The sequence below is a fragment of the Montipora capricornis genome, chromosome 8, assembly GCF_036669925.1.
Source record: "Montipora capricornis isolate CH-2021 chromosome 8, ASM3666992v2, whole genome shotgun sequence".
Taxonomy (NCBI): domain Eukaryota; kingdom Metazoa; phylum Cnidaria; class Anthozoa; order Scleractinia; family Acroporidae; genus Montipora; species Montipora capricornis.
This window is the reverse complement of record NC_090890.1, coordinates 33,213,904-33,225,545: the sequence shown is the minus strand read 5'-3', so window position 1 is coordinate 33,225,545 and position 11,642 is coordinate 33,213,904. Positions and strand designations below refer to the sequence as shown.

The 11,642-nt window shown below is 34.4% G+C and overlaps 1 protein-coding gene across 4 annotated transcripts in view; it reads right to left on the bottom strand.

The window, feature by feature from the left end:
* LOC138013968 (beta-1,4-N-acetylgalactosaminyltransferase 3-like) overlaps positions 1-11,642 on the bottom strand; it is a 12,658-nt gene extending 1,016 nt beyond the window's left edge. For 2 of the 4 annotated variants that reach the window (XM_068860999.1, XM_068861000.1), the window contains exons 1-2: positions 10,348-11,642; positions 483-1,002 (exon numbers count right to left, since the gene is read on the bottom strand). In XM_068860999.1, the coding sequence (XP_068717100.1) occupies positions 483-1,002; positions 10,348-11,480 (1,653 nt within the window). In that variant the 5' untranslated portion in view covers positions 11,481-11,642. Of the gene's footprint in view, positions 1-482; positions 1,003-4,919; positions 5,704-6,056; positions 6,190-10,347 lie in introns of those variants that run through there. The other 2 variants (XM_068861002.1, XM_068861001.1) reach the window with 2 other exon arrangements.

The window sequence follows — 11,642 nt, the reverse complement described above, 5'->3', positions numbered from 1 at the left end:
CCAACTTCTTTCATCGTTACACAAGCTTCTTTCTTGTGTCGGCCCTAAGCATCGCGTTTGCCTCCGGGAGACTTTTGCAGGTCAAACATTTGTCACCTGTATGCCACGTGACCCAATTCAAACCGTCAAAAGTACTTTTCACGAATGGACCTCGAGTGGCATGGTGGCTTTGCCGATGCGCAGTCGTTCCCGGCCTACACATAAAGAAACAACCATCCATTTACTCGCGCGTGTTTGAATAATTACCCGGTCAGCTAGCTACCCAGGCTATGGTGTTGGGAATATCCCCAGTTTTCTCGTAGTTCAAGAGATCAGGGAAAACTCGCAAATTGCGAGGATGGTGCAAGCTATGGGTAAATTAAATGACGGAAGTCACTTAAACTTTCGCACATTAGCGATTAATTGGAGTGATTGGGTGATAAGCTAATTTGTTTGGCGTGTGGCTACTTGTCTGGCATTTGTTCCCCATTCTTTATACTTACCTTACGTATTTCGTTAATAAACTGACTTCCCAAGTCAAGATGCAAATCAATGGTGACAACAATGGCGTTAGGGTCTTTTACAGAGGCTATGGCTTCCGTGTATGAAATCGTCCGCGAGTACTTTCCAGGCTTCCTAATATAGTGGTAGTTCTTCAAGACAGTTCCTCTTAAAGCTTGCTCTAAGTTTATGTCCGGGCTATCAAAATCGTAGATAATGACATGTAAATGTTCGTCCCGAGTTTCTTTAAAGATCTTTTCTACGTTCTTGATAAAATGGTGGACCCATCGACCGAGGTTCTTCGCTGTAAGGATTAGATAGACATCCGCAGTCCTGTTCCATTGCAGGCCCTCAGGATAAAACAATTGAACATTTTCCCCCTTTGGTTGAAATGCATATTCTGCTAAGATAAAGTTTTTCCCAGTTATTGTATCTGAGACAACCAACTCGAGGAAGTATCTCAGTCCTTTCTTAAGGTCTATTTTTTTCTCGACACGTTTGATTGACACCAAGTTGTATCGCCTGAAAGAGTAAAACAATAGCCAGTAAGCATTCCCCTCTTTGTCAGTGGAGCTGCGCTCTTTTTTAGGGTGATGTAGCAGCTTTCGCAACGTATAATGTTTTGTATTATGTGTTTGGCTCGCTACCTTAGCCAAAATCAAAAGACGAAACAATTGAGACAATGCCTTAGATTTAAAAACAATAGAAGACTAAGATAGAAAGTGGATGGTTCATTGTTGAATAGTCACGTCGTCAAAACGCAAAATTTGGTGGTTTAACGTTCTTGTTTTGTGGAGTACGGCAAAGAAATGCATTGGAATGCATGCCCCTCGATTATATTCCCTTTTAAACCAATGATTACGCGCATGCGTGATTTGTAAGCTGTGTTGGCCACACCGGATTGGTTTTATGGTGTGTCACCTTGCTTTTTTGTTGTACGATAAACTCCTTGCTTTGTGGCGTTTATCGATGTCGTTGCTCAAACCCCCTAGGCCATAACGGAGGAAAATGCCGACCCCAAAAGCAATGTAAATTTAACTGTGAAGACATGTTAAAAGGCGAAACAGCTTACTTCTGGTCTCCGTCCGCGTCTCAAAAACGCCGATGCTTAAGCTCCTTAAGCAAACTCTTTTCACTTTCCGACCGGTACGGAGGCTTGTAGAAATGTGTTGACATTCGGCAGAAAAGAAGATAATTTTTGAATGGAATATTTGAATCTCATCTCGTATGGTTCGTATTTTTGTTTGTTTGTTTTCTCGTTATTGGCTGGTTAGAATGTACCCGCTTTTTGGAGTAGCTTTTAAATTAAGGGATCATAGCGTTTTCATCTATCCTATACATAAAATCTTTACAGCGTGCAGAAAATAGAAATCAAACTTTTCATTCCAAATAGGACCCACGAGAGTAGCATAGTAGTTGAGGGTATCAGCGCATTATATCAAACTTAAATATTGACCTTAGAATTTTGCGCTGAAATTTTGTGTTAAAATTTGACCTTGGGATTCAAAATGAGCTCAAATAAAAAATACAAATAATTAATTCAAAAATAGCTTCAAACAAAAATTACAAAAAATTTTTTCAAATATTTTTCAAAAAATTCAAACAAAGAAACCAACAAATAATAAATCCAATACTGCAATGCAATATGTTTAAATATTTGCATAATCAAATGGAACATGAAAGAATCACAAAAGCGTGACATTATTGAAAACTAAAGGTTTTTTCCCACAGTTTTTAATAAATCAGAAATGAACCCAAAAATTTGTATTCTATATTTAATTCTGTATTTTATTTAAGCAAAGCATAAAAATCTTTAATTCCAAAAATTTTTTTAACTCCAAAAAGTGGGAGCAAATATTGCAAACAGCTTTTGAATTGCAAAAGCTAATCAATATTATGGCGAGTGAAGTGAACAGAAAAGAAGTACCATAGCGTGCCATTATAAACAGAAAGTTAATCATCTCATTGTTTCGACTTTTTCCGTGACTTTTAACCAATCAAAAGTTACGCATTTTTTTCCACAAATGTGTACATTTGAGTGAAATTTTACACATTTGGGTGATGCATAAAGTGTGTTTAAATATTTGCATAATTAAATGGAAACAGGAAATTCATAAGAATAAATATATTCAAGACAGTTTTGTCGATAAACTTTGTAAGTAAACTTTATGAGTAAACTTTATGGGTAAACCTTATGAGTAACCTTTATGAGTAAAGTAAATGTTTAAAAAAAATATTTTCATAAATTTTTGTGAAAAATTACATTCTGAGCCTATTTTTTTAGAAGAGTATATTATTTGCCCTTTTTATTATAAACAAATATCTCATTATTATACATCAAAACAAAGTAATTGCTGTGAAAAATCTGATATAATTGAAGAAAATAGTCGTTTAGTTTGTGTTAACTGTGGTCTAATTGATAATGAAATATTTAAATATAAAATTACATTGATTTTTATGAAAATATGTGTAAGATAAGGAAAAAATCAGTTTATATCAGAAAATATCATATTATTAATGTTCTCGATGAAATCAGCCTTTATAATAAAAAACCCATTTCATCTTTTGAAAAATATTGTCACAGGTTAATGGAAAACGTAAATGAATTATTTCGGTTAAATATATTATTCATCGTTTGTTTCTTGAATGGGGTATTTATTTTGAACTTAAAGTAACTAAATCCAAAAAGACTTTGAATAATTATGAGAAATATTGGAATCAGCTTTGTTTGTTGATTGAACTATGAATTTTTTATCATATTTTTTCATTATTTTGTCTGAAATCGTTGGAAAATGATCGATTATAATATTATCTATGATATAACATTTGTTAAAAAAAGATTGTTTCATTAAATACACCGCTTCTTAAACTATTTCTGAGTTCTGATAATATATCAAAATAAATAGTATAAGCAAATCTGCAATTTTCTAATTTACGATCATATTTTTTTTTTGCAGTAGCATATGTTTGTAAAAGAACAGTGGCTCCTGAAATAGCTCCTAAAATAATAGGATTAAGAGTTACAGCACCTGAAATTGTTCCAATAACTACTAATCCAACTAAACCAAGATTAGTAGATAGATGCATTTTTGGTAATGTTGAAATGATTTCTTATAACACCAAAATCTTTTATTTCTTTAATTTTATCATCTGATAGATTTTTGCTTGTATGATTGAAATTGAATATTTTTTGATCAGTTGTCATTATAATATTGTATATATTATTTTAATGAATATATTTAATCAAGATATCAAGTTCTTCATTTGGTATATCGTTGTTTAATAGTTTGACTCTAAAATGACCGTTTTGTAATGTTATATTCATATTAAACGTCTGATTTTGCGTATTCTTATCTGATACAAATAATCGTTGAATGCAAATGGAAACCCATAATAAATTTGAATGTTTCGTTTTTCATAATTCAGTTGAATTTGTTTGATTATTGATCCACTAGGAAGTAAAACTCTTTTCCATTTATAATAAAAGTTTTATCTGATAAATTGGTGATAAGATAACAGTGTAAATAATGTAATGTTTTTAAAATATCAAAGCCATTCATGTCAATTGGTATATGGTATATGCATTTTCATTGTTTCACCAACTGAAGCAAATTTTGTAGCCATTGGTAGCATTTTAGCACCTAATTGCATGAGAGAACTAAACAAATTTCCACCATGTTTTACAACTTTTGTTATTTGGCTTTTTGATATTTTAATATCAGCACCTTTGTTTAATGTTTTCGCTTTTTGTAGTCGTTTTATTTGTGTTTTTGTAAGCATAAGTTCATCATTTCCAGTTAATTCTTTATGAGACAAACGAATAGTAATTGGAGATTTATCTTTCATTACTTTTGCCAATCTTTGTTTTTGATTATCGCTAAGTTTAACAGAATATTGTTGATAACTCATTTGTAATATATATTAATAAGTTATATTAAATTTAATACGAAGTGATAAAGTAATGAAAGTTAAATTTGTTTTTTGATGAATTATGCTCTTAAAACAGCTCTTCCAGTAACAGCATCAATTAATAGTTCTTCTTCATGTAAAACCATTGCAAAGAGCATATAATTTGCATTTGGATTATCATTTAAGCTATATTTTAGTTGAATTTTGACAGATCCACTTTTAACTTCAGTTTCTTGAGCTGTTAAATCAAAATACAAAATACCGTATAATTCTTGAAAAGTTTTCAAAGTGATCGTTGGACTTGTAAAAAAAAAATTAAATTGTTTTTGATAACTGAGCAATGTTCGATATGTTTTAGCTAATCCATCATTTGGTCTCATACGCCCTTGTGGATAAACTAATAACTTCCTATTGGAGGATGTGAGATTACGGCTGGGTATATACAATTCAAGGAGTTCTTGTATATAGATTGGAGCACAATCATGTAGTACTTTATAAGTAATTAACATAATTTTAAATTCAATACGAAAGGAGACAGGAAGCCAGTGAAGATCCCTCAGGACTGGAGTAATATGGCAGAATCTTGGACACTGGTTGACAGGGCGAGCGGCAGAATTTTGAACATGTTGAAGCTTCCGAATAAGATAGGATGGCAGACTGTACAATAAAGAATTACAATAATCAAGTTTAGAAACTACGAAGGCATGAATAATGATCTTTGCAGCGTCATAAGTAAGATATTTGCGTATGAAACCAATATTACGAACATGGAAAAAGGACGATAGACAGACTGCATTAACACGAGCTACCATACAAAGGGACTGATCAAAGATGACTCCAATATTGTGTGCACTGGGGAAGCAGGATACAGTCTCATCACATATATCAACAGAAGATAGTGGTGGCCGAGGTTGATAGGAAGAGGATATTACGAGAACTTCGGACTTGTCTTTGTTGTTCTATTGAATAGAACAACGGGCCAAGAACGGATCCCTCCGGTACACCAAACTCAAGAACATGAGAAGCAGAGCACGCACCATTAACCTGCACAAACTATGTACGATCAGAAAGATATGATCGAAACCATTCCAATACAGTTCCAGTAATTCCAAAGCGATTGGACAGTCGCGAGAGGAGGATACCATGATCGACAGTATCAAATGCAGCCGAAAGATCGAGAAGTACTTGAATAACTGAATTATGTTGATCTATTGCCATGGCTATGTCATTGTATGTCATTGGGTGGCTTAACCTTGTAGGGGACTTCGTTTCCTTTTGTTCTGTCCACCTAGTGTTGCACATTGCATACTGAATCTGTAAATAAATAAATAAATAAATAAATAAATAAATAAATTGTGGACTCTAGTAAGAGCAGTCTCTGTACTATGGTTCCTCCTATAGGCTGATTGGTATGTTTCACCAAGGTCATAATTATCTAAGTGTTGAATCAGCTGTTTAGCGACACATTTTTCAATAGTTTTGGATATGAAACAAAGATTATAAATAGGCCTATAGTTCTTGAAGTCGTTCGAATCCAGAGAGGACTTTTTGATCAATGGCTTAAGTATAGCTTGTTTAAGTATTCCAGGCAGCCGACCAGTTTCCAAGGAAAGATTAACAATCTTATGTATTACTGGGAGAATAGAAGGAAACAGACATTTAAGTACATGACCAGGAACAGGATCTAAATCACAGGACTTGGGAGTAGTTGAGCCAATGATACTCATGATCAAGAGTTCATCTGGTGGAACAGTCGAAAACATGTTCAGTTGACAGCCAGTAGTACCGTTACCGTAGTGCCTGAAAAAGGTTTAAAAGTAAAGTTCAATAATTTTCATTAATTTTCATAAGCAAATATCAGTTCCGTTTGTAATATATGCAGATTTTAAAGCAATAACAGAAAAAGTTCAAGGCTGTAAGCCTAACAATGATAAACCATACACTGACTGAAGCTTATCAAAAACATACTGATTGTGGTTTTGGCTATAAAGTTGTTTGTTGTTATGATGATAAATACACCTAATCAGTTCAAATTTATAGAGGTGAAAATGCTCTATACAAATTTATGCAAAAAATGCTTTAAGAAGTAAAATATTGTAAAAATATCCTGAAATACAAATTCAACAAGCAATTAAAAATGACCAAAGAAGATGAGAAAAACGTCAAAAATGCTGATAAATGCCACATTTGTAATAAGAAATACATTCACAAAGATATTATAGTAAGACGCAATTGTCACATTACTGGAAAATATAGAGGTTCTGCTCATCAAGATTGTAATCTTAATTTTAGACTCACTGATAAAATACCAGTCATCTTTCACAACTTACGTGGTTATGATTCACATTTTATAATGCAAAATATTGGTGAAATAGCTAAAAAACACACAAAAAAATAAGAAAGGAGAAGAATGTCAAATGAATATTAATGCTATTCCAAATGGAAAAGTATATGGCTTTCATGCTTGGCAATCATTTAACATTTATTGACAGCTTTAAATAGGACATTTGCATGATGACGCCCATTTGACTACAAGTACCAGAACCTTCAGGTTTCGCTTGTCTCATGTTAATTAGAGCTATTGTTATTTTTACTCCACTGGGAATACAAAATTTAAATATGAAAAGAAAAGCAAACTGAATTGTGGTAGTTGTAGACGCCATCGTGAAAATTGCCTATTTATGAGTTCAAGTCTTGATGAATTAGTAAGTAATTTACCTGATGAAGCATTAAAATACACAAAACTGAGAAGAATTAAAAAAAGGAACAGTTTCAGCTTATGAAAAAAAGGAGTCTATCCTCCTGATCACATGGACTGCTTTGATACATTTAATGAATTAGATCTACCAACAAAAGATAAGTTCTATAGCATTTTAAACGACGAGCATATTACAGATGATCAATACAATAATTCCCAAAATGTATGGAATACTTTCAGCTTAAAATCGACGGGTGAATATCACGACTTATATCTAAAATCTGATATACTTTTGTTAGCTGATGTGTTGAAAACGTTAGAAAAACATGCTTAGAATATTATAAATTAGATCCAGCTCATTATTTTACTAGTCCTGGTTTGTCATGGAATGCGATGTTAAAGATGACTGATATCAAATTAGAGCTAATGACTGACATTAACATGTTTCAATTCATTGAAACAGGACTTCGAGGAGGCATTAGTTATATTCCACACCGATATTCAAAAGCAAATAATAAATACATGAAAACATACGATGAAAATGCGCCTTCAAAGTATATCATGTATTTAGAGATTGTAATAATTTATATGGTCATAGCATGTGTCAGTATTTACCAACTGGTAATTTCAAATGGATGACAGAAAAACAGATTACTAATTTAGATTTAGCTAAGTATAAAAAAGACAGCACTAAAGGATTGATATTGGAAGTTGATCTTGAGTATCCAAAAAAATTGCATAATTTACAAAATGATTATCTATTCATTAGCTCCTGAAAAAATTAAAGTTAACAAAGATATGCTTTCTAATTATTGTCAGGAAATAGCCAATAAATTCAATGTATCAACTGGTCTTGTTCACAAACTGATTCCAACCCTAAAACTCAAAGATAAATATGTTCTTCATTATAGAAATCTTCAATTATATACTGATCTTGGATTAAAAGTCACTAAAGTTCACAGAGTACTTGAGTTTGAGCAGTCACCGTGGATGAAGTAGTATAGTGACTTTAATACTCAGAAAAGAACTAGTGCCAAAAATACTTTTTAAAAATATTTCTTCAAACTTATGAACAACAGTGTAATTGGAAAACAATGGAGAATATGCGGAAAAGAGTCGATGTAAGGCTCGTCACGGATGAAAAAAAACTGTTGAAATTAACATCCAAACCAACATTAATTAACATTTATGATATGAATTGAACATTAAAAAATGCAATAAAAAAATGGGGTCACCGTGCTTGTTTACGCGTCAGCAGGCTCGTAAAATGGGGTACTTTTACTGTTTTCGCGTTAAAAATTCCAATCACCTTCATACAGAATTAAGTCTTGGTTACTTCAAAGACACAAAATTTTATTTTGAAAATAAAGCTTCTTTTATTTACATAAGCAGTAATGCTTCATTTACGCCGATTTTGATTCCCTGGTTGTGGGAATAGTGCACTTTTTGGGACAGTTCCGTGGTTAGCTTGAAGTCCTCGCCTTGGGTAAAATACACCCAGTACGGAACTGTTTTCCAAAAAAAATTCATGTTCTACTATCAAACTTTTTTTCCTCTTCAAATATGTTCTTTATTAGACTGTTCCTAGCAAATACCTGAAAAAAAAATCGGGGGGCACCGTGCTCGTTTGAGAGAAAAGGAGCATTTATTTCGCCATCGGGTTTAGTTTGAGCGAAATCTCTTACGTTTTGTATGCGCACGTGCTCATGTGCGCGCGCTAATGACGCAAAAATCGTGCGCAGTAGGGATGCGCAATGCAATACTAAGGAATTACCTTAAAAACATATCGGATTGCATTATTGGATTTATTATTTGTTTCTTTGTTTGAATTTTTTGAAAAATATATAGAAAAAATTTTGTGTTGTAAGTTTTGTTTGAACCCATTTTTGAATTAATTATTTGTATTTTTTATTTGAACTCATTTTGAATCCCAAGGTCAAATTTCAACACAAAATTTCAACGCAAAATCCCAAGGTCAATATTGACCTTGGGCTTGAAAATAAGGTAGCGATTCGTGATTGGCTAGCAGCGCGAACGTGACTCTGTTCAGGATACAACTTTGTTGGAAGAGCGGCAAAACACTGCAACATTGTTGGATCGAGCAGAACTGTTGATCACAATGTTGATCAAAAGCAAACTCCATCCAACAGTTGATCGAACAAAAAACGTGGGACGAACGTTTTCCAACATGGGTGGCCAAACCGTTGAACAATGTTGGATCGACCAAAGTTGGAGCGTTGAATCCAATTTTGTTCGTTAGCTTGGCCAGGGCTTAATTTGTCACCCATGACTGCTGTTCTAATAACATGGGTGACAAATAGACCACTTTCGATATATTAAAATTCTGTTCAAAACAAAAGGCATCATCTCGAGATTCTGGGGAATAAATATAAGAATTGGTACGAGTTTATTCCCCAGAGCCTCGAGATGATATCTTTTGTTTTGCACTGAATTTTAAGTAATGGTCCGGCTAAGAAGCAGGCAGCCCAGCGGCAAAAGTACTTAGAAGCTGCGAAATATTAATTTTTAATTTCACTCCAATCGAGGCATCTGATTGGCTAATATCGGAAAGTGTCGAAAAAAGATGAGAAAGAAATGAAAAAAAAGCCTTTTTTGGATTTCTTCTTCCCCATGCCCTTGATCTCTGTCTCTCGGCCAAATTTGGGCATTGTTCTATGCGCCAATCAAATGGCGCATAGAATCTTGACGATATTTACAAACATAGTTTTTGAAGGCATAATGATTTGTTCTACGAAACAGAATCTAATTTTTTAGACGGCAAGTCGATTACATTTTTCATTGAAATTCAAATTTCGCGCTTTTAGCTGCTTACACCAATGGGAACAGCCGAACTTAATTTGATTAAAAATGTTGGCACATTTTAACTAACCGACGCTATTGCCGCGGGCTATTGTTTTTCTGCCTGCTTTTTAGCCGGACCATTACTTAATATATCGAAATTGGTCTATTACCATGGCAACTTTTCTTACTGTGCCAAAATTAATAATTAACCAAATGGTATACTCGTGAAATTAGGGAACAATTTCACTTGCGTTTTGTCCAAAATCAAATAATTTCCTTCGCTTAAAGGCTCGGAAAATTATTAGATTTTCGACAAAACGCGCGTGAAATTATTGCCTCGGTTGATTACCTATACAAATTCGCGCAAATACCTTAGAATTCTTTCACAAGGACTCTTGTGAGTAAGTGAGTGAGTGAGTGAGTGAGTGATAGATACGACTGCTTGGGTGCAAACTCACCCGAAATAGGTCGTTTCAAGTGCCTCCATGTATTTAGAAACAATTGACAAAGCCTCTTCTTCATCCAAAGGGAATTCGTAATAAAAATTAGAACCTCTCCTCAGTCGTATGCTGCCGTCGACAACCGGAAACGGGTATGCGTAGGTTCTCTGCACATGCCTCTTCACTCCATCGTACTGTTTGAAACTCGTCAAATTTGAACAATCTAAGACATAACTTGGTTGATATTGGCACAATAGTAACGCCTGGTTTACTGCTGTGTGCTGTAAATAAGGTATCGTGGTATCTATTGACATGTGTGTGTTATAATAGCCTTTTTCAATCTTTGAATCACACGACGCAGCGTCTGGCAATTTATCGTCAAATATTTTGTACTTTGCTAGTTCACTGTCATTCGTATACAGCGATAACGAGCGTCCCTCGATGACAGAGAAGTTGGATTCTTGGGACCTTTTCCAGGCAACTTGAACAAAATTCTCTACTGTATTCTGGGTACCAAAGGTATACGACATCTCTATGTAATATCTAACGCTGGCTTTCAAATGAATTCCAGAGGAAATCTGCGTCCTAGAAACGTTGAAGTCCCACTGTTTAAAACTTGCAGAATTTTGATGCAAAGGCCTGACAAAGGCGATTTGTTTCGCCATTTTCCAGTTCTCGCTGTCGCTTAACCAAACTTCAGCAATACCATTAGATGCTACGGCAAAATTATATTCACCAGAGGTATATGGAATCAGGAAACCAATGAAGCGATGTCCATCTGTTGTAGCATTTTTTGGTTCAGTAATTTCTGTTCGATAAATCACTTTTCGTTGATCCGGCGCTTTCGGAAACATTGGAAAATTGCAAAGCGTCTCGATTTTTCGGACGCAGTTCCCTTTCCATATATGATGGTTAAGTCCTACAAGTGAACGACGAACGTCGGTAACCCGAACGTCGACCACTTGGTCGTCACTCAACAGTTTTCCTGATTCTTGAAATAAAAGTAGCTCTTGCGGCAGCATCGATTTAAACATGGCATCTGTAGAGAAGTCTTTAAGCTGACTTACAATGCAGACATGAGCTACAATCACAAAAATCCACAAAACAATTGCGGCGATGGCCACACGCAGCCTTAAAGTTCGAAGCTTCATTAATTTCACACTCGTCAATTTCAAAACGCAAGAGAGACGCGTTCTCTTAAATCCTCGCGTAAGTCCGGTCAAATGTGAATCATCATTAATTAACCCCAAAAATAATTTTATGGAACGCGAACAGCCAAGTTTCACAATACAAACAATACCATCAACCCTTGA